Here is a 20,303-nt window from a genome sequence, read left to right as displayed (position 1 = left end):
TAACAGGGCATCCTGTATTTGTATTAACTAAATCTGGCAATTCTAACTAAAAAATATTTTGCTGAAGAAACCATACAAGAAGGAAAGCTCATTGTCTGATGTAATTAGGTTATTGGGGACATTTTTAATGGAACCTTGCCTGGAAAAAGGAACTGAGTTGCTCCTACAGCATACTTTTGTAAGCACATGGTATGGTGAAGGAGGAAGAAATGACTGAAGCGACTTGGAAATGTCCTTACATTATATTTGAGAAGGAAGTAGCAGTCATTTGTTGCCATTTCACTAGGAAATGAACCTGAGTTCCTTCCCTAAGGTTGGTTGATTGGGTCTCACCCACATAAACCTTCGCTTCCTAGCCAGTAGAGCGTACCCTAGCATGTCTGCAAGTTAGCTGTGGTGGTTACCATGTTGGCATTAGTGTATACATTTTTGTTTTCTTTTTCTTTTTTTTTTTTTTGAGAGGGAGTCTGGCTCTGTTGCCAGGCTGGAGTGCAGTGGCTCCATCTCGGCTCAGTGCAACCTCTGCCTCCCAGGTTCAAGTGATACTCCTGCCTCAGCCTCCCAAGTAGCTGGGACTACAGACACCACCCAGCTAATTTTTAGTTTTTAGTAGAGACTGGGTTTCACCATGTTGGCCAGGATGGTCTTGATCTGTTGACCTCGTGATCGGCCTACCTCGGCCTCCCAAAGTACTGAGATTACAGGCATGAGCCACCGTGCCCCACCCCCAGTGTATACATTTTTTAAAAATCTTGACTATAGAGCCACGTTATCCATTGGTATTTAGTTTATTTTGAAAAAACAAAAACAAAAAAGTTGAGTTGAAAACTTTAAAGGCAAAGTCTGCTTTGAGATGTATCAAAGGCTTTAAACCTAGAAATAGATTTCATCAAACAGGGTCTTGCAGATGCTGAAAGAAAAGGCTTTTGCAATGCCAATAGTAAAACCTCAGGAAAAACACAACAAAACAGTGGGTCTTTGCATATTGAAATGTATGTGAGAGGGTGAGGAGTCAGAAAGCTGCTTTCTGGAGGAAGCCTGCTGCTTACATTGCTTCCCCAGCCCCAGTTAGAGAGAGCTTTTTCAAGCAAGCTTTATCACCCTTACTGATACTTTGGATCCCCAGTGAGCTAGACTTCCTTTTAAGCCAGTTGCTTGAAGTGGTCTGAATACACCCGCACAGGATGCCCCTTTATCACTGGCGGGTAGAGCTATTTAACAACTGCAAATGGAGAAACTATTTGTCTAACGAGTGTGGTTTTCAGAGTTGATTCACCAACACTCTGGGGGAAAGATAATATAAGGCTGAGACCTCCTTCTGAGCTGCACCGCCTTATCTGGACAGTGAAGGCCAGCTCTGGAACCAAATGAAGTATTTGGTTGGTTTAGAGAATGTTTTAGTTCCAGATCAATAGTTTTAGAAAATACGTAAGCTTACTTCCAGTTCATGCTGGTTAGCTATTTATTACCCCCAGACAATCTCTAACCTTTGGTTTAGAATTCAGACTGTTAAAAAATTTAGCACTGTGGTTTGGCAGTTATGGTTAAACTCCATACTCTAGCGGTACAAATCATTTTTATCTTCTCGCATGTTAGTGTCTCAGACTACAAAAATATGTTCCATGACTTGCTCTTCTCTCATTGGAGAAGGCCTGAAAGATGCTCAATGCCAGGTGCTTCTTCTAACAGAAATGGACTGGGGCCCCTGTTAGAGTGGTGATAAATTAACAACCTTTTTAATTGATTGATTTTGGAGTCTGGCTCAGTTGCCCAGACTGGAGTGCAGTGGTGTGATCTTGGCTCACTGCAACTGGACTGGGGCCCTTGTTAGAGTGGTGATAAATTGACAACCTTTATGTATGTATGTATGTGTGTATTTATTGAGATGGAGTCTGGCTCTGTCACCCAGACTGGAATGCAGTGGGGTGGTCTCAGCTCACTGCAGCCTCTGCCTTCCAGGTTCAAGTGATTCTCCTGCTTCAGCCTGCTGAATATCTGGTACTGCAGGCGCTGCCACACCTGGCTAATTTCTCTATTTTTAGTAGAGACGGGATTTCACCATGTTGGCCAGGCTGGTCTCGAACTCCTGACCTCAGGTGATCCACCTGTCTTGGCCTCCCAAGTTGCTGGGATTACAGGCATGAGCCACCTCGACTGGACAACAACCTTTAAATAATAAACCCCATTCTGTCAGGTAATGTCAGACCCCCTACTCTCTTTGTGGTTTAGTCTTGTGTAAAAAGATTTCGGATAGGACTTAGGCTTCTTCTGAAACAAAGTACAAAGTCAGTGAAAAAGTATATTTTCTTTAAGCTAAGGGCTGGTTATGGAAAACACAGTGGAAAAAACAGTAGTTTGAAAGGCTGGAGAGCATAAGTTGAGTTCTAACTATTTGAGTAGGTGTGAGGGACTCATTTATTCTCTTCAGATACAGTGTTTGCGTGTGTGTGTGTGTGTGTGTGTGTGTGTGTCTGTGTGTGTGTGTTGTTTTGTCCACAAAAAGAAAGTTGAATTAGGCAGTCTTTAATATTTTCTTATTTTAAAAACAACTATGCCCTGGCTTATTTTAAAGTGAGAAGTCATCATTTGTACACTCCTTCCAAAGGATATTAACAAGATAGTTTTTGAATGTATTCAACAACAAAGGACACATGGGCACATGCCAGGATATCCAGGCATTCTCAATTCTAAGGAGACATTCAACCATGGGAGATGGGTTAAACCTCAAAGGGTTGCATAATCAGGTGCAGAGTCTCTGGAAATGTGTGAGTGACTTTGAGATATACATAACCCTGTATAGACAGGACAAGAGGATAACATGTTTGAGAACTTACTTCAGTCCTATTAGGGGACTGATGCTTCAGAAAAAAGAGGACCACAATAAAATGAAAGCTACAGCTATGCAGTAAATAAACATGGCATAATCACTCTGAATATGCTAGTGCTTGGTGCACTTTAAAGTGTGTGAATTCATCCACGAGGAGCTCTGAGGATGGAGGAAATTGGCAATCTAGGAACTGGTTCTAGAAATGACCCAAGAAACTTGCTTCTTTATATCTTTTAGGTGATAGAAAGTGATGTTTCTTTGGAGGCCTTCTTGAACTGTAAGCTCCAACAATCTTTCGCTCAACAGACTTCATTCACATTCTGAATCTGGTTTTTGTCTCACACATATTAAATTTTACAAAACAGAAAGAAACAATAGAGCTTATTAGGAAAAACTTGTTTTGAATAGTAAATTAAGCATAATGGAAATAGGCACATGTTTTAGCACGGTTTTTCCCCCTTTTTTACCAATTGAACATTTACATCTTTTTCAAAGTGCTGTGATTTTCCCCTTAAGTCTTAAGCTGGCACCACACACTTTCAACAAATAAGACTTACATCACTTCTATCTACTGAGAGAAATCATTGTAATACTGTGGATTCCAAATGCACAGCCTTCCAAAAAAGAATTTTAGGCACTCACCCCTAAACTGTATTAATCAAATCAATGTGGTATTCTAAGAATCCAAAGAACTACCTAATTTCAAAGACAGTGTAAATCAACTGGCAGCTCTGAGTAGTTTCAAATTATGCCCTGTTTTCAGAGACTGGAAACCTGTACGTTCAGAGGTACACCTGACTACATGGTGTGTTATTAAGAGATATGCCCCAGGTGGAGGAATCTTCAAAGCCAATATATTTTCTTTTATAACTGGTGTCAAATTGATGTATATATTAAAAAATCTTGGAAAATGATCTCAAAAAGGAAGTAACAGCCCAATGAGCCATATGTTCAGGGAACCTAACAGGTTTCCATTGGGACCAAATTTCACTTCACCTTTTTGTCCTTATGTGCAAATAAAAACTTATCTGTAAATACACCATTAAAACAGTCATGCAAATTTGTGAGGTCTGTAGACTGAGGAAAAAATTACACTAAACCTATAAAAAACCAAGTTATTGGAAGACAAAGAATTTGGTGAGATATGTAACAACATGGAATTGAACTAAATTTATTTGAGCTCTATAGGTTCACAGCTTTAGAGAGACATTGCTTATATAGAATTGGTTAATGAAGCAAAGGCTGCTTAATTTTGACGCTGATGGAACATCTGAATCTCCATGTTTACATGAATAAATATAAAGTTAAAATTTGTTTTGCTGGATAGGTTGCTATTTTAACAGATTCAGACACAAGGGAATTTTCCAAATGCCAGCTAATACTGTGGCACCAAAAAGCCTGTGATATGCTAAGGGCAGAGGCCTGCTTAGTGGTTTTCCAGAGCGGAAACCAGAAAGCATTAACACTTACTTACACAAAATCTTTATGTAACTCTTCTAAGATTTTTCAACTTAAAAACTTTAGAACATTCTGAATGATTTTAGTAGATCTTAAGTTTGCATTCAGCTACTCTACTGGTATGCCTGGGCATATTCTAAAAGGAAAAATGATTCACTCTGTGCACTTGTGTAGTTTTTCACGACTAGGGTCAATGAGGATGGTATACAAATATTAAAATTTACTCATTTTAATTTCATTTTTGTGTAATTTTATCATGAAAAATTTAAAGCAAAATAATACAAATGAAAGCTGGGTGTATATATGACTGAGCTTCAGCAAACCTTATTTTTAATTGTTTTTTTAAAAAGGAACAATAGTGTGTATAAAGTTATGCAAAGGTAAGGGTCAGCAGAAGAAAATATTACAGCGCACAGGTTTTTACTCTGGCGGTCCATCCACTTTAGTGGGAAGGAAGTTTTATGATGTTTCTAAGGTAGTTCATGTAAACCCGTAACAGTAAAAATATTTTAATGGTAGGAATAAAAGTGTCTTTTAAGCTTTTACTGTCAAAAAGTAGGAGGAGGTTGTATCAAATCTCAGGTCCCCGCCTGCCTCAACAGATATGAAAGGCCTTTTTCAACAGACTTGGGTTCTGATGGACTCTTTGTCCAAGGGCAGCAAGGGTGCTGCTGTTTTTGACCAGCTTCTCTCAGGCCAAAATACAGAACCGAGCGGACAGGCGGGGAGCTGGGCCTCCGGATCAGCCCCGGCCCCGGCAGCTCCGCAGTCTCCGCGGCAGTGGGGAGCGCGGCCCACTTCTGTCCAGGCCCTTCTCTCCTCCCGACGGTCTTTCTAGGGAACTCTGGAGGCCCAGACGACCCCTTAGTCTAGTCTTGGGGTCAGGAGGTCAGGCCTTGGAAGCACAATTAATACTAAGGCCCTTTTTGTGTCTTCGCTGCGATCATTTAAGCCGTGGACGCGTGGCTCTGGCGAAAAGGGGGGCTGCAGGGGTCTAAGGGCCGCAGCGCGGGAGGCGTTACGGGGTTGGGGGGCTGACCTAGCCGCAAGCCAGCGGGGCGCGGCCGCTGCAGGGCAGATTGGGGGCCGCTGGAGGCCTCGGAGTGGCGGCCTCGCTGGGGCAAGCAGGGCAGGGGATCTGCAGTCAGTACTGGAGCCTTTGGCTTTTGTGGCCTTGCCACTCTTTCCAGCCCTGGCTGCCCCTAGCCTTTTCTGAATTCGCCTGGACTCCTACTCGCTGGTCGACGCGTTCGATTCACCAGAAAGCGAGTGGGCGTGATAACGCAGGCTCTTCGGCCTCTTCCCCGAGACGTGGATCCTGGAACGCTGGCCCTCACCTCACCGCTCCGCGGAGTGGGCGCGCGGCGCAGGGTGCGCCCTCGGGCAAACCCGCGCTAGGCTGCGCTCAGCCTGGCCGGCATGGCTGGCCGCACGGGGACTCCCGGCCCGCGAGGGACTCGGTGGCGGTGGCTGGGTTCCACTCGCCAGCGGCGGGAAGGACGCGCGGGAAAGCGAGGGAGCAGGAAGCGGGTGGCGGCGGCGGCGCGGGGCCCGCTGGAAAGGAGGGAGCGCCGCAGGCGGGAGGAGGGAGCGCGGAGGAGGGAGGCCGGGAGGAAGGAGGGAGCGCGGCAGGCAGGCGGAGGGAGGGCTGATTAGCATGCAGCAGCGCTCGCGCGCCCGGCTCCATTGTTTTAACACCTCCCCTCTCCTCCGCGCCAATCTGTCACCGTTCAGCAGGCGAACGCTGCTGCCTCAAATGCTGCTCTTCTCAAATGAGACGGATAATTAGTTGCCCCGCACGAATGCCGCACTCTTCTCACCCCTGATTGCTATCACCTTCTTGCTCCTGGCAGTTTTGACACCTCGTAATCAGCCTGCTGCTTTTCTCTTTTCTTCTCGACTTCTGCTTCCCTCCCCCTCTTTCCTCCCTAGTTTATTTATTTATTTATTATTATTATTTTAAATGCAATCCCGGTGCCTATTTGGGCGAGTCCTCCGCCGAGTTAACCTTCCGCGTATACATGTGTGCACATATCTGTATATGGGAAATCGGGTGTCTGTGCGTGAGCGGGGGGCGGGCTGGCAGTTTTGCGGGAAACACTGCTTCCACGCGGAGAGAATTCGCTTCTCCTAAAGATATTTTTGGGAAGGGAGGAGTTGGGGAGAGGGACGGGAGGGGAGAGTTGGGGAGACCTCAATTAATGCTTTAAAGATCTCTTAGAAATTAACAAACTGGGGAGTCTTGGAATCTGCTGTCAGAAGCGTGTTTTTCCCTCTCTCCTCTAACAAGCACTGACAGCCTAATTACTGTAGCTACAAGCAGCTGTCGAGGCAGCAGCCCGGGAGAGGAGGCGCCACAGGCTGGGTGCACCCGGCCGGCCACTGTGCCCAGCGGAACCTCCGAAGAACGGCCCGACTCGGGGACGATGGAAAGGGGCCAGGCTCGGCGCCCGAGAGCCCCGGCGAGCCGGAGGGCCTGCGAGCCGGCGGACACGCTTATTGTTTTCTATTTATAAAGTCTTTACCTTGAAGGTTAAAAGATGTGAAGAAAGGAGGGGACGTGGGGGAGTGGGAAGAAAATCTTCTAAGCTTCCATCCACCCCTTTTCTACCTCCTCGAGCTCTCCCTCCCCCCGTGTTGGTAAAATAACCACGCAACCCGGGGCTGAGGGGGCGGGGTGAGCCAGGCTGGAGTGTAAGAAAGCAGATGTCCCCGCTGGCAGCAGCCTCAGCCTCCGGGGAAAGCTGCACCGGGGGGGGGGCCCTCCCGAGGACATTCACCTCCCACTTCTCAGGCATCCCGCTCACAACTGCCTCGCCTCGGCGGGGGTGGTTTTTCAGACCCAGCGTTTCGCGTGTGCAGCTTTTTTACCTGGGAGCTGTTCTTACCCGGCCACGCTTAGCAGATGCCAAAAGCCAGCCCCTGCACGACTCAGTCATGAGACAGGGAGAGACCTGGCGGGTGCCCACTCCACTTTTCGAGCGGTGGCCCGCGCTCCCTCTGAGAGCAGGGCAGGGGACGGCTCTCCAGGCCGCCTCTCCTGTGGCCCCAGATGGTCTCTGTCCCTCAGAACGTGGAGCTTAAGGTGCCGCTGGAACCCAAAAGAAAACTCAGTTTGCTAGTCCTGCTAAAAGTGGTGGGGGTGGGAAAGGATGGGCTGGGGAGGAAGGTCAATGGTACACGTTAATTTGAGTCACTTTCAGTTTCCTCTGGCTGTCAGCAATCTAGTAGATGTCAACTGTGTTGAGAGGAAGTCTTCCCATCTAGAAAAGGACGGGAAAAGAAGAATCCCCTTTCACGAGATAGGTACACTGGTATATTCTGGCTGGTACACGCTGGGAAGTTGTTATTTTTAATTTTGTGTGTGTGTGTGTGGGAGGAGTGAGAGGGAAATATGGGTGGGCGGGAAGTGGGGGGAAGGGAAGAAACTTGGATAATTGTCTAAGCATTTCCATTCAGCCCTAGTGGCAAGGAAAGAAAGATGTACATGCCTCAGAACCCTTCGCAGTGAATACCTAATAATCGCTATGTCACCTTGGTGAGGAAGATGTCAATACGATGTGCTTGGCACCGGGAGAAGTCGAGGCACCACTCTCATTCTTCCACAAGTTAAGGTTCTTCACTGTGGCACAGAGGCCTGCTCATATTCCCCCATCCTACACCCTCCAGTTTAAAGCACTTGTTTCAAGAAGGCTCAAATTTCTGAGAGTTGCAAATCAATGCTTACTTCATAAAATGGAAGCCATGCCTCAAATACTTTTAAGAATCAGGGGAGAAGAGAAACCCAAAAGGCGAGAATCATAAGAGAATAAAAATGAAAGAGAAGTCTCATTTTAAACAAATTTGCAGCCTTCCGAATTTGGTATCCACTCTCTCAAATGTCTTTCAGTGGCCATCAATCAGGCTGCTAACAATGAATAACAAATTTCTCAACAAGAATATGAACATTTCTAATCTAAGTTAATAAATATGGATAGTCCTTACAGGGTTTTAGATTTGTTCCCATTAAAAACAAATGTTTCTTTAGAAAGTGTAGTTTGAAAAATAATTTTAAAATTCAAAGTGATTCACTAATTGTAATAAATGCCACCGAATCTGGTCGTCACCCTTCTATTAGGTTACTGAAATGAAAACATGAATTGTATAAACTTCCCTAAAAATGTGATTCTTTCCTTCCTTCCTTTTCTTCCTTCTTTTTTTTAAATTCAGGAACAAAGAACAAACACACTAATGATCACAACAGAAGTGACTCTTTTAATATTTACTTAATTTCATCACGTAGCTATACACATAGTAAAAATTAAAGCCATGTATATTATTTTAAAAAATTTAAAGTTTAAATAATTCTACCAGTTTTTTAATCACTGGACAAAAAATGTATTAGGTTTGATATTTACAAAGATGTTTATGTTGTCTGCTATTTTCTATTATAGGTTTATTCAAAGAGAATATCACCTATAGCATAAATAATGTAAATTTTTCAATAAAAACAAATTTTAAAAAACCCTAGAAACATTTGACATCACCAAATTCAACAGCTCTTACTAGAAATCCAAGCAATAAACTTAGATATTTGAAATAAACATAAATTATGATTATATAACTCTGTAAGTCACAGACATAATTTTGAATTATAATAATAACACTGTAAACATGAATACAAAGGATTATAGTTTTATAAAGAATGTTTTTTTGTTTTTCTTCTTTTGGGCTTATCTCTCCAAGAAAGAACACAATGATCTTTTTAAAAAATTAGAGCTATACAGTAAATCTAGAAAAAAACTCAAATAGCTGTGAAACTAGCTTTTCCTATAAATGATCTTGAATTTAGTTTACAATCAAGTATTTATAGTATTACAAACCCAGAATCATCACATAGAACTTGATGTGTCTGTTTTCAAATGTGTCTTAAGTCTCTCCATTAAAGTGTGAATTAAGGTGCCGAAGGAAATCCCCCCTGGATGTAATGGATGGTGGGAAAACTGCTTGACAGAATTCACATACTCGAGGTATATGCAGTTCTGAGTCTGTGCCACTTAGTACCACCGAGTCACTGTCTTGATTAGGAAAGGGCTTCCAAATGGGCTGCAGGAAACAAACAAAAATATCTTCTGTTACTTGTGTTTAAATTCAAATAGCACTGAACTTCAAATTTGAATTTTTGAATGACATATATATGAGCATATATATTTAATTCTCTAATAAAAAAGCAAATTACTTTTCCATAAAGTTAGCATGAGGACACAACTCAATTCTTTGTTTCATAAAGGGCACAACGAAACTTTGATTAAAAATCACTTGGGACACACACAGATACATTTTATCTTTATATATTTAAAACCATTGCAGCTTTAGCATGCAATTTTTAAAACCTAATGATCACAACAGCAGTAGTTTTGGAACAATAGTTGATACTCTAGACTTTTTAATTAAATTCTCTTTTCTATTTTACAATAGAAACCTTAAATTATAGGGGCTTCATTATATAGTATACGAGACATGATATGTGTGTGCATTGTTTCTGAATCAAAATCAATTTCACTACTATTTATAAGCAAACACAGTGAATACCTCATACATGAATCAGCATTATTTTGATTTTTAAAGATAAAAATTTCCTTTTAAACTAATTAACAAATTTCACCGATCAGTTATCTTTTGTTTTTAAAAATGCAAATATTTAATCATTCAACAAAATCTAACACATGCAGTCTTTCGACTTCTTACTTTGCTTCTGTGATACAATACATAGTTTAGCCCTACTCATTCTTATGGCTGAATAAAGTAAATTTGTCAATAGTTGCCTGGTTAAACAATTAAGGAAAATCATAATTTAACAGAACCACCTCCACTATAACCAGCACATAAATACCCTTTCATAAGTGCATTTATTCTTTTTTTAAAAAAACTTCTAGAAGGACAAGAAATAGCATTTAGCTTAATAATAGGTATATAATAGATGTTTGTTAACTGGAAAATATTTTCCTGAATTGTGTAAACCAAATTATTTTTTAAAATTTCTTTCATATGTGGACACAGGTAAATTACTCTGACACAGCTAAATTCTGATATTTTGAGAGGAATCACCTCATAAAGTCAAATTTAAAGAGACCCCTTATCCTCCTATTACTAATATGTTTTTAAAGTCACACAAGCCTAGCCCAGCACCTGATACAAGTGTTACTGTTATTTCCCCTAACTTCTTTCATTCTGGTTAACCAATCATTCACATAAATAGTATATTACTAATTGAAGCATTTAGGTTTCACTGTCTTCTTATAAGCAGTTTACTGCTGTGTACAATTGGTGTAAATATACAAGGTCTGTCTAGGCACCCAGATAAATTCAAATTATCAGTATGGAGGACTTATAATAATGCTGACTCAATTCCTTTCATAAGAAATGTCAGTTTTATTACAAAAAATAGTAATATTTAAAATAAATGTTATAAAATTTAGGGTAAAACAACTTTCTTTGGAAAAACTTCTTTGATAAAAGTCTTAAAAATTATGAACATATAAACAAAATTCTAGTTAGAGTTAACCTGATTCTAATTTTAATGTTTTCAGTGTAAATTTTAAAAGTACAAATCACTGTAATGGGAAATTGATATGGCCAAAAATAAAAATTGTTACTTTAAAGATAATTCTTATTAAGATATATAAAATAGTAAGAAATTAAATCAGAAGCAATTTAGCGTCTAAAGTTGGTAAGGCAATCTTCCATTCTCAATTTACCTTCTAAGTCCGTATTCATCCTTCTCTATTAAGAACGTTTAGTTCAGATTTGATCTCTTCATAGAATTTAGTTGGGATTCTAATCACTGACTCAGCAAAGTAAAAAAGAAAATCACATAGAACAATAATAAGCTGATATACTTTAGTCTTTGTTATGGTAGCTTAATATATAAAATAGGTGTTTAGTAGTAATGATTGCTATAAAGTAAAATTTTGAAAGACGTAGCCCAAAATTTCACCTATCTTTGTTACTATCTACAAACAACTCAGAATTTTAAAAATTATTATTATTATTATTATTTTGAGACAGGGCCTCGCTCTGTTACCCAGGCTGGAGTACAGTGGCACCATCACAGCACACAGCAGCCTTGAACTACCTAGCTCAAGCAACCCCCCCACCTCAGCTTCCCAAGTAGCTGGGACCATAGGGTATGCCACCACATCCAGCTACATATATATATATGTATTTGTAGACACCAGTTCTCACTATATTCCCCAGGCTAGTCTCAAATTCCTGGGCTCAAGTAATCCTCCTGCCTCAACCTCCCAAAGTGCTGGGATTATAGGCATGAACTACCGTACCTGGCTCAACTCAGGAATTCTGTACTTAACATGCTAGTTTTATTAATACAAATAAAATAGCTTAAAAATTTTTTTTTTAAAAACTGACTTTAAGAAATATTATTTCCATCCTAAAGTGTAACATGGTCTTCAAAACAGATTTCTTTGCTTTTTCTGCCAAAATATCAATTATCTAACCTTATGCCCCATGTCTTATGACAACTCAACACTAATTCTCCTGCATTTTTTAAGCTGAATACTTTTTCATCAAGTTGTAATCACATACCAGCTGTTTCCCTTGCTGTAATATAGAAAGCAAATGTACAATGCAGGGTGCCATCTACTGAAACATGAATGCACAGACTAGTAAAAGAACAAGCAAGACATATAATAGAGAAAAAAGTAACAAGCATTAGAACTGATGCACTTCACAGCTCCACAGGAATTCTCCTTGCAATAAATGAAATTGTTTAATTTGTTTCATTTAGTAGTAAGTATAACCGAGACTATGATGTGAAATAAAGTATAATGAACAAGAACATAAGTGAGGTTGTAATTAAAATTTACTGTCAGCCATGCCTAGTTTTTCCCACTACTAAAATATACCACAGCTTGACAACTGCCTTCTTTGCATGCTGATTTAAGTCTATAACCTATAAGTGTACTTAAAGCAAAAGGGTATTAATAACACTTAAAAAAAAATTAAATATCTCAAGGCAAAGAGAAATCAATGTTTGCAAGTTACACAGACATTTACATCAATCTGTATTTCCATAAGCTTCTGCCTTTTTAAAAATTATATATTTTTCATTTGCTTTCAGACATTAAACTCTTTTTTTTTTTTTTTTTTAACTAGAAGAATTATTCTGTGATGGAACTTGAATCTAAAAGGTAGGTTTGGGGGATACTAGTCTGTGAGCTGTAGAAACGTTAAATAAAATATTTGATATCATACACATGCAGAGACTACTTTAACAATATACTAGGCTACACGTTCATTGCCAGGTTAGCAACCAAAAACAAAACTAAACCCTACAGATCTATGTATTATATAACTGAGAATTGTAGTAGAAGTATTAGTTGAAAGATGGTTCACTTATTTTTATACATAGGAATGTAGGATGCAATTATTTACTTTTGAAAGATCATAAATTCTTATAAAGATGAATATATATACAAACTATTAAATAAAACAGCATTGGTTTCACACTACGAAATTTAATAATCTTCTTATAATATTAATGCTGAGTAAACAAGGAACTAGGAAAATGACACCATGATAAATATGGATAAGGCTTAGGATGTATTTTTAAATCTGACATAAATTCTAAGGTACTTTACAATAGAGTTTTACCATATTCAGTTTTTCTAATTTCATGTCATTTATTATAGAACTTACATGTTTTTTTGAAAGCTTTAAGTTTGGCTAGTCAGTAGTTTAAAAAGGATGTCTGATAACATAAAAGATGCATATCTGTGCATGTATGGCAAAATGTGTGTTCACACATAATAACATATTTGTTAATACAAAAGTTACCTGCTGTGGTCCTCGGATAGCTTTTCCTGGGGAATCAAGTGAGGGAAAAGGTGCATCAGATGGGCCCAGAAGTGGGAAGGTATTTACATATAATGCATTATTGTCTCCAGGTGGCAAACACGCAGCTCTATCCAGAGTCGTCCTGATACAAGTGTTTACAAGATTTGAGGGTTTTATTTTGTCAGTTGTTTTAAGGTTTTGTATAGCTGAAGCTATGGGGTCAATTCTCTGAACTTCAAATAAAGTTTCTTCTGTTTTAACAAAGTTCCCTGGGTTGTCTCTGAACACCATATTAAATTTCTCTTGGCACACTTCCTCAGATGTGGCAGGGCTAAGAACGCCGGGTCTCTCTGGAGTGCTATGTAAGAAAGTCGAGTCATTGTCCATAGGTGGAAACTTGACGTTGAATTTAGAAAGTGATTCAAAAGAGGTGTCTTCCTCATCTCTGCCCAGTCCTCTTGGTGTGACAGATGTGATGCATGGTGCACCTCTATTTATATCATCTTTAGCCTGAGGCTTAAATAGCGCTTCTTGTTTATCTGTTTTATCCGTGCACTGTATAGGCACAGAGCACTGTGTTTCTGCAGAGAGAAGAACACAAAAGAGAAACAGATACATTCAAATAATTTAAAAAAATCTGTTCAATCAGCTTTGGACAGATTATTATTATTTTTTTCTATTGGTTTTTATAGCAAATGAAGACAACTGGGATTTTAAAATCTGCTACCATCTTACACAGAATACTAGCAGTCTCCTGCGGGTGAACTGAAACATAGCTTATTAGTTGCAATTTAACTTCTTTGTCTTTTCCTAGGTCTTTTGCTGTAAGCTTTGCATCTTGTTCACAGTTACACTGCTCCATACTTAAAAAACATTTGCTTATAGTGTATACATTTAAACATTTTGTCAGTAACAGAAGCTATAACTGTGAGTTTGCTTAGACAAGTTGTTAAAAGGGAAAATCTTACTCGGTATATCTAAAATTAGGTCATTTATTATTAATGTCACTGTCTAAGTATATCACTAATGAGTTTAGCCACTGTCTGCTCTCAATAATCCATGTGAGGGACGGGTGGTTGTAGGAATTGGGGAAAGAAAGTGAAGGCAAAGGAAGGATGAAACACTGTGATGCATGTTAAGAAAACTGTATATATGATTTTCTCATCATATATCTTTTATTTGTTTATTCATTTTTTTGAGACAGGGTTTCACCATATTGGTCAGGCTGGTCTCGAACTCCTGATCTCAGGTGATCCACCTGCCTCGGCCTCCCAAATTGCTAGGATTACAGGTGTGAGCCACCGCACCCTCTTATCTTACATCTTTTTTTTTTTTTTTTAAAAAAGGCCTCTGTAAATAACAGGTAAATATCTGGTAGATAAAGCGCATCTGTAGCTCATTTATCTAGAACGACTTATCCAACAAATTCAGCTTTCAAGGACATACTCAAAAGCTAGAAAGAAAGTAGAGCTTCTGAGGAGCCAGAATTAGAGCGACAAGGTCCACAGATGTAAGAATTTTGCTCCTATTCTCATTTAGATTTATTCTAACAAGCTTGATGGGTTTTCCCTAACTGATAGCTGGTTTGAAACAGCAAATTAAAAGGGAATATGAGTTGCTAAAGGCAGACACAGATATCAACAAGAAAAAAGCATAGGAAGAGAAAAGAAAAACAAAAAAGCTGATATATGAACTTACAACACACTAGTTTAGTTAGTATAGGGCCAAGAAGTGCTCAATACAAAAAACAATAGTCAAAGTACTCTCCATGTTGATGATTCTGAGACATCAGAAAAAGGTTAAGTTCCACAATGTTCCTTAAAGAAGGCACTGAAGTTTATTTTAAAAACTGTTATCAACACTGTTGAACATTCACAAATAGAGACATTACCAGTGATGAAAATTTAGGTAGACAGGTTATACAGAACACAAGGTATATAAAATGTCTGTACAGGTTAGCAGGCACTTAACAAACATCAGTTCCTTTACATTCCTTTGGTCTTGGCAGTCTCATGACACCTGTCTTTTGCCACAGCACATTCCAATATAATATATTTTTTTCTGTTTGGATATGTGTAGTACAATGCAACCAATTTCTTTGGTTCATCTTGCTATATGCCAACTGCCTCTCTTTATACCTCTTTTCATACCATCCTTTCTTATTGGATTATTATAACAGCCTTTAAACTCCTTGCCTCTAAATTTGTTTCATATCCAATCTGTTCTTTTCATTGCAACTTCCCCTCCATCCCTCATTCTCAGAGTAGTTTTTCTAAAATACTATCTGATCACGTTAGCTTCCTAATAAATCTTTTGATGACCCACCAAGGCCCTCAAATCTCAGAAAAGGCTTATAAGACTGTCCATAACTGGCCCCTGGTTACCCCTCCATGCTCATCCTTCACTCCATACTCTGTCTATAATGAACTTTGTATAGTTCTCCAAAATAGCCACACTCTCTTGTCTTTGCACCTTTGCAGATGCTGTGCAGACTGCCTTAAGTGTCCCCTCCTATTATTCTTTGCCTAACTCTTATTTGTCCTTCATATCTTGGCTTGGACATAGTTTCTCTGGATGACTCTCCCATGACTCTTGGATGCCTGGAGGACTGAAACACTCTGTTACATAGTCATGCGTGGCTTAATGATGGAAAACATTTTGAGAAATGCATTGTTAGGCAATTTCTTAATTGGCAAACATCATAGTGTACTTACAAAAATCTAGACAGTATAGTCTACTACACACCTACACTATATGGTACAGCCTATTGTTCTTAGGCTACAAACCTATACAACATGTTACTGTTCTGAATACTGTAGATAACACAATGGTAAGTATTTGTGTATTTAAACTTTGAAAAGGTACAGTAAAAATATGGCATAAAAGATAAAAAATGGGTATGCCTGTATAGAGCACTTACTATGAACAGAATTTGCAGGACCGGAGGTTGCTCTTAGTGAGTCAGCAAGTGAATGGTGAGTGAATGTGAAGGCCTAGGACATTACTGTACATCACTGTAGACTTTATGAACGCTATACACTTAGGTTACACTAAATTTACCAAAAAAAAGTGCGCTACAATGTTATGACAGCTACAATGTCACTAGGATGATATGAACTTTTAACCTCCATTATAATCTTATGGGGCCATCATTGTATATGCAATCTGTTGTTGATTGACAATGTCATTCGGCACATGACTGTATTTCCAAATTTAACTTTCTCCCATTAAAGTAGGCTTTTTGAGGTCTTAAACTATGCTTTGTTTCCCTCTAACTCCAGACCCTTGCCCAGTACCTGGCACATAGTATGCCCCTAACAAATGAATTATGAATGAATCTGTAATCTCTCCCCTACAGAGCCTACTATAATAATAAACATCTACCAGATACTCTGTGACTAGGAATGATATAGTAACTGTGATGAAGCTTAATTGTTTAGCTGGATTTCTTTAGCCTCTGAGGTTCTTAAAGTCCATTAACTCTCGAGTAGTCATTCTTCCTGGCAGTAGACTTGAAAGTGGCAGAAAAGTCTAGGAAACAGTACTGTCTTTGTAGATGACATTTGCTACTTGCAAACAACGTATCAGGAAAACTAACTGGTGAGGTAATCAGATTCTGTAACACCTGAAGAGGAGAGGCTTATCAAATGATCTTCACAAGGAGAACAAGGTGAATGCCAAACAATCAGCTGCTGCTGCTAATGGCAATGACTATTAACATTAATAGCACTTCCACCTGGCATGCGCGTTATAATCATTGTATGTACATTAATTCAATACTCAAAGTAATCCCAAGGTAGGCACTATTATTATCCCCACTTTCCATGTGAAGAAACTGGTTGGAGAGGTTAATTCAAAGGCCACACAACTATAATAGTAAGTGGTAGATCTGCACCTGGAACCCAGGCAACCTAACTCTAGATTTGTGCTCGGAACCATTATGCTAAATTGAACATGTAGGTTTCTATATAGAGAGAGAAGTCCCCAAATTGACAGAAATGTGCTTTGAATTATTTTTCTAGCAGTTGATCTATCCCACTTGTGAACAAAATGTGGAGAAATGAAATGGCTCTGAAAAAGCAGATATTTTCTTTCAGCAAAGCTAGCTGGCATAAAACCTCAGCCACATTAAAATAATCTGAATTAATATGCTCAAGCAGTGAGAGTTAATAGCTATTAAAAAATTTAAACCTAAGATTCCTAATGCTACTAGAAATCTAAGCTGAGACAACTTAAAACTCAAATGAGATGCATGAAAGCACTTGTCATCCTGACACCATATTGAGAAACAAGATCAGGTGAGCAAATAGCTTTTCTATTTTGTCTATTTTAAGAATATCTACTTTTATAAGGAAAAAAGTAAAATGAGAAACATTTTTAGATTTCCAAATTTTAAATACAGGCTTATCCATTTAGATTACTTCTCAGTATAATTATTTTGTATATTGGCAAAAGAAAAAGACCTCATGGTTGTTTGTTACTCTTAATCCTATATTCTTCTTTCCTAATCTCCATTGAAATTGGACACTCCTTTATGAACCAAACAGTACTTTTTTTGAAGCTATATATGGATAAACATATATAGCTTTTATCTGTATCCTTTCTGAAGTCTATTGCCATATGCAGATGAGTAGACAAAAACAAAGTATTTAATAATGAAAAGGAAATGTATAATTCTACTAACTCAGTATTTTCAAATGAATCATACCTGGTTATTTAAAAGTAAAAATAAAATTTTAATACAAAATAACACAGGGACAATACATATGCCTTTTCCCAGATATAGTATGCAAATCATATTTGAAATAGTTCTTCTATATTTTTATACAGTGTAGCATACATACTTGGAAACCCTGAATAGGCATCTTTTAAAAATATATTTTTTTCTTTCTCCTTTTGATATACTACTGTCAGAGCATAATATTTATTTTGGTTTCTCTTTGGACCTCAGCAAAACTTCACTACAGTCTGTAGCACAAAATATCTAAAATATTTTGAGAATAATGTGTTTATTATTTGTGACACTGTTAACATAAAGCATAAAAATAAAGCATAAGGAAGCAGTTTTAGTGGCGAAGAAATTGAAGTTAAACACTCAGTGTTCTAGTTGACAGATACATACTCAGATTTAGACCTGTGCAATTTAAAAATGGTCAAAGTATTAAGCCATTGATAATGAGGTAAGTTTTCTGTGTAACAAAGACTATATCACCATTACAATGCTTTGATAAGATGCTGATGTTCAAAAAAGCATGTTTATGAATTCTAGGTACTATATCTCCATAGCTAGCATATTTTAAACAGAAATAATTCATTTACTTCAGAAGTATCTATTATCTTTAGTCCATACAAAAGATCAATTTCTCATGAAAATGACAAAAATTAAGGTGGAGAGTTTTTGGGGAGGTAGGGGAAGGGAAAGAAAGAACCAAATTATGTCTGTCTACAAAGACTGTTTTGCTTTTCTAATAACACATTGTGTAACTTTTCTGCAAATAAAATGTCAGTAGTAGCAAAAAGTGAATTTATACTATAAAATGATTTTAAATAGCTTAGATGTAAGAGCTATAAGAAATAGAAAATGATCTTTAATTAAAAGGGTGTTAGTCACCAAGACTGCAAACATCTTTCAGAGTGAAAACTGTAAATCATATCTCTTGGGAATTATCTGCAGAATAGCTCAAATCACAAGGGTAAAGGAGAATTTATCATTATAAATGATCAGTTTAACTTCCTTTTGTTTAGAGAAGTGTTTGGTTGCCAGACCTAATCCCTTATATTTTGCTATTCATATTGAACTGCTGAAGCAAACACCAGGAAGCCAGGCTGGGGTTTTAGGGGAGGGTACAGCATTCAAAAAACAAACTGTAACACATGTGTAAAACAAATGTTCCTTCTCAGTTGTATTTTATACTAAATGTGTATTTTGTGCATTCAACAGGACTGGCACTCAGGAAATTTGAGTGCCACATTTTATTTTTATTCTTTTTTTTTTTTTTTTTTTTTTGAGACGGAGTTTCACTCTTGTTACCCAGGCTGGAGTGCAATGGCGCGATCTCGGCTCACCGCAACCTCCGCCTCCTGGGTTCAGGCAATTCTCCTGCCTCAACCTCCTCAGTAGCTGGGATTACAGGCACGTGCCACCATGCCCAGCTAATGTTTTTTTTGTATTTTTAGTAGAGACGGGGTTTCACCATGTTGACCAGGATGGTCTCGATCTCCTGACCTCGTGATCCACCCGCCTCGGCCTCCCAAAGTGCTGGGATTACAGGCTTGAGCCACCGCGCCCGGCTCACATTTTTATTCTTGAACCAAATTAGTTCAAAGAGTTCTTGAGCCCAGGAGTTCAAGGCTGTAGTGTGCCATAATGCCTGTGAATAGCCACTATACTCCAGTCTGGACAACACAGTAAGATCTTGTATTTAATTAAAAAAAAAAAAAAAAAAAACCCAAAAAAACAAAACCACATCTATCCATGTATATGTAATGAACTTTCAGGCAGAAGTTACAAGCAAACCCGATGTTATAGTTTTACTTAGCTCATATAATATGGTAGTGTGGCTTCAAGTAACTTATTAACATAAGAGTTAATGTTTAATAAGACCCTCAAACAACAACTGAAAACTTCCAGGGATATATTCTATATTTATTCATATTTTTTAAAGATGGGATTTTTTATTAAGATAATTAGTAATTATGTCTTTCAATTCAATCTTCATAGTACCATATAGAAAAAAGAGAAAAAAACCAACAATTACATATGTAATACATTACAGAACTTACATAGCATGTACACATTTAAATATATATGGATGAGGGGTAACTTACAGATGCCACACACTTACTAGGCATTCAAAAATATTTTCACATTCAAAAAGAAATCAATTTCAATCAATAAAATCAACATTACTGTAGATTAAATTAAATCTTACCAGTTGCAGTGTCTGGTATATTAAGTTTGCTTAAGTGGTCTTTCTGTGCTTTTGCTAGCATGCATATTCTATGAAATTCTTCTTTCAGATCCCAGAAAGTCTTCTCTATATTACCCCTAAAAAAAAAATCAACATTTTAAAATGTAAGGCTATAACTTCCAAGTTTTTAAATAATTAAACTTATGTACTACCATTTTATGTGCCATAAAATAATTATTTAAAAGTTAAAAAAATTATTTTAAATTCTTAGA

General features: G+C 38.3%; 1 protein-coding gene across 8 annotated transcripts in view; it reads right to left on the bottom strand.

The window, feature by feature from the left end:
• Positions 1-8,519: 8,519 nt before the first annotated feature.
• TANK (TRAF family member associated NFKB activator) overlaps positions 8,520-20,303 on the bottom strand; it is a 96,153-nt gene continuing 84,369 nt past the window's right edge. For 7 of the 8 annotated variants that reach the window (XM_032286528.1, XM_032286522.1, XM_032286526.1 and 4 more), the window contains exons 6-8: positions 20,053-20,168; positions 13,121-13,701; positions 8,520-9,370 (exon numbers count right to left, since the gene is read on the bottom strand). In XM_032286528.1, coding sequence (XP_032142419.1) covers positions 9,194-9,370; positions 13,121-13,701; positions 20,053-20,168 — 874 coding nt within the window. In that variant the 3' untranslated portion in view covers positions 8,520-9,193. Of the gene's footprint in view, positions 9,371-11,022; positions 11,109-13,120; positions 13,702-20,052; positions 20,169-20,303 lie in introns of all 8 variants that reach the window. The other variant, XR_004271340.1, reaches the window with a different exon arrangement.

This window comes from Sapajus apella, unplaced genomic scaffold (genome assembly GCF_009761245.1).
Source record: "Sapajus apella isolate SASKATOON/1434 unplaced genomic scaffold, GSC_monkey_1.0 scaffold18, whole genome shotgun sequence".
NCBI classification, from domain to species: Eukaryota; Metazoa; Chordata; class Mammalia; order Primates; family Cebidae; genus Sapajus; species Sapajus apella.
This window is presented reverse-complemented; position numbering and strand designations above follow the sequence as displayed.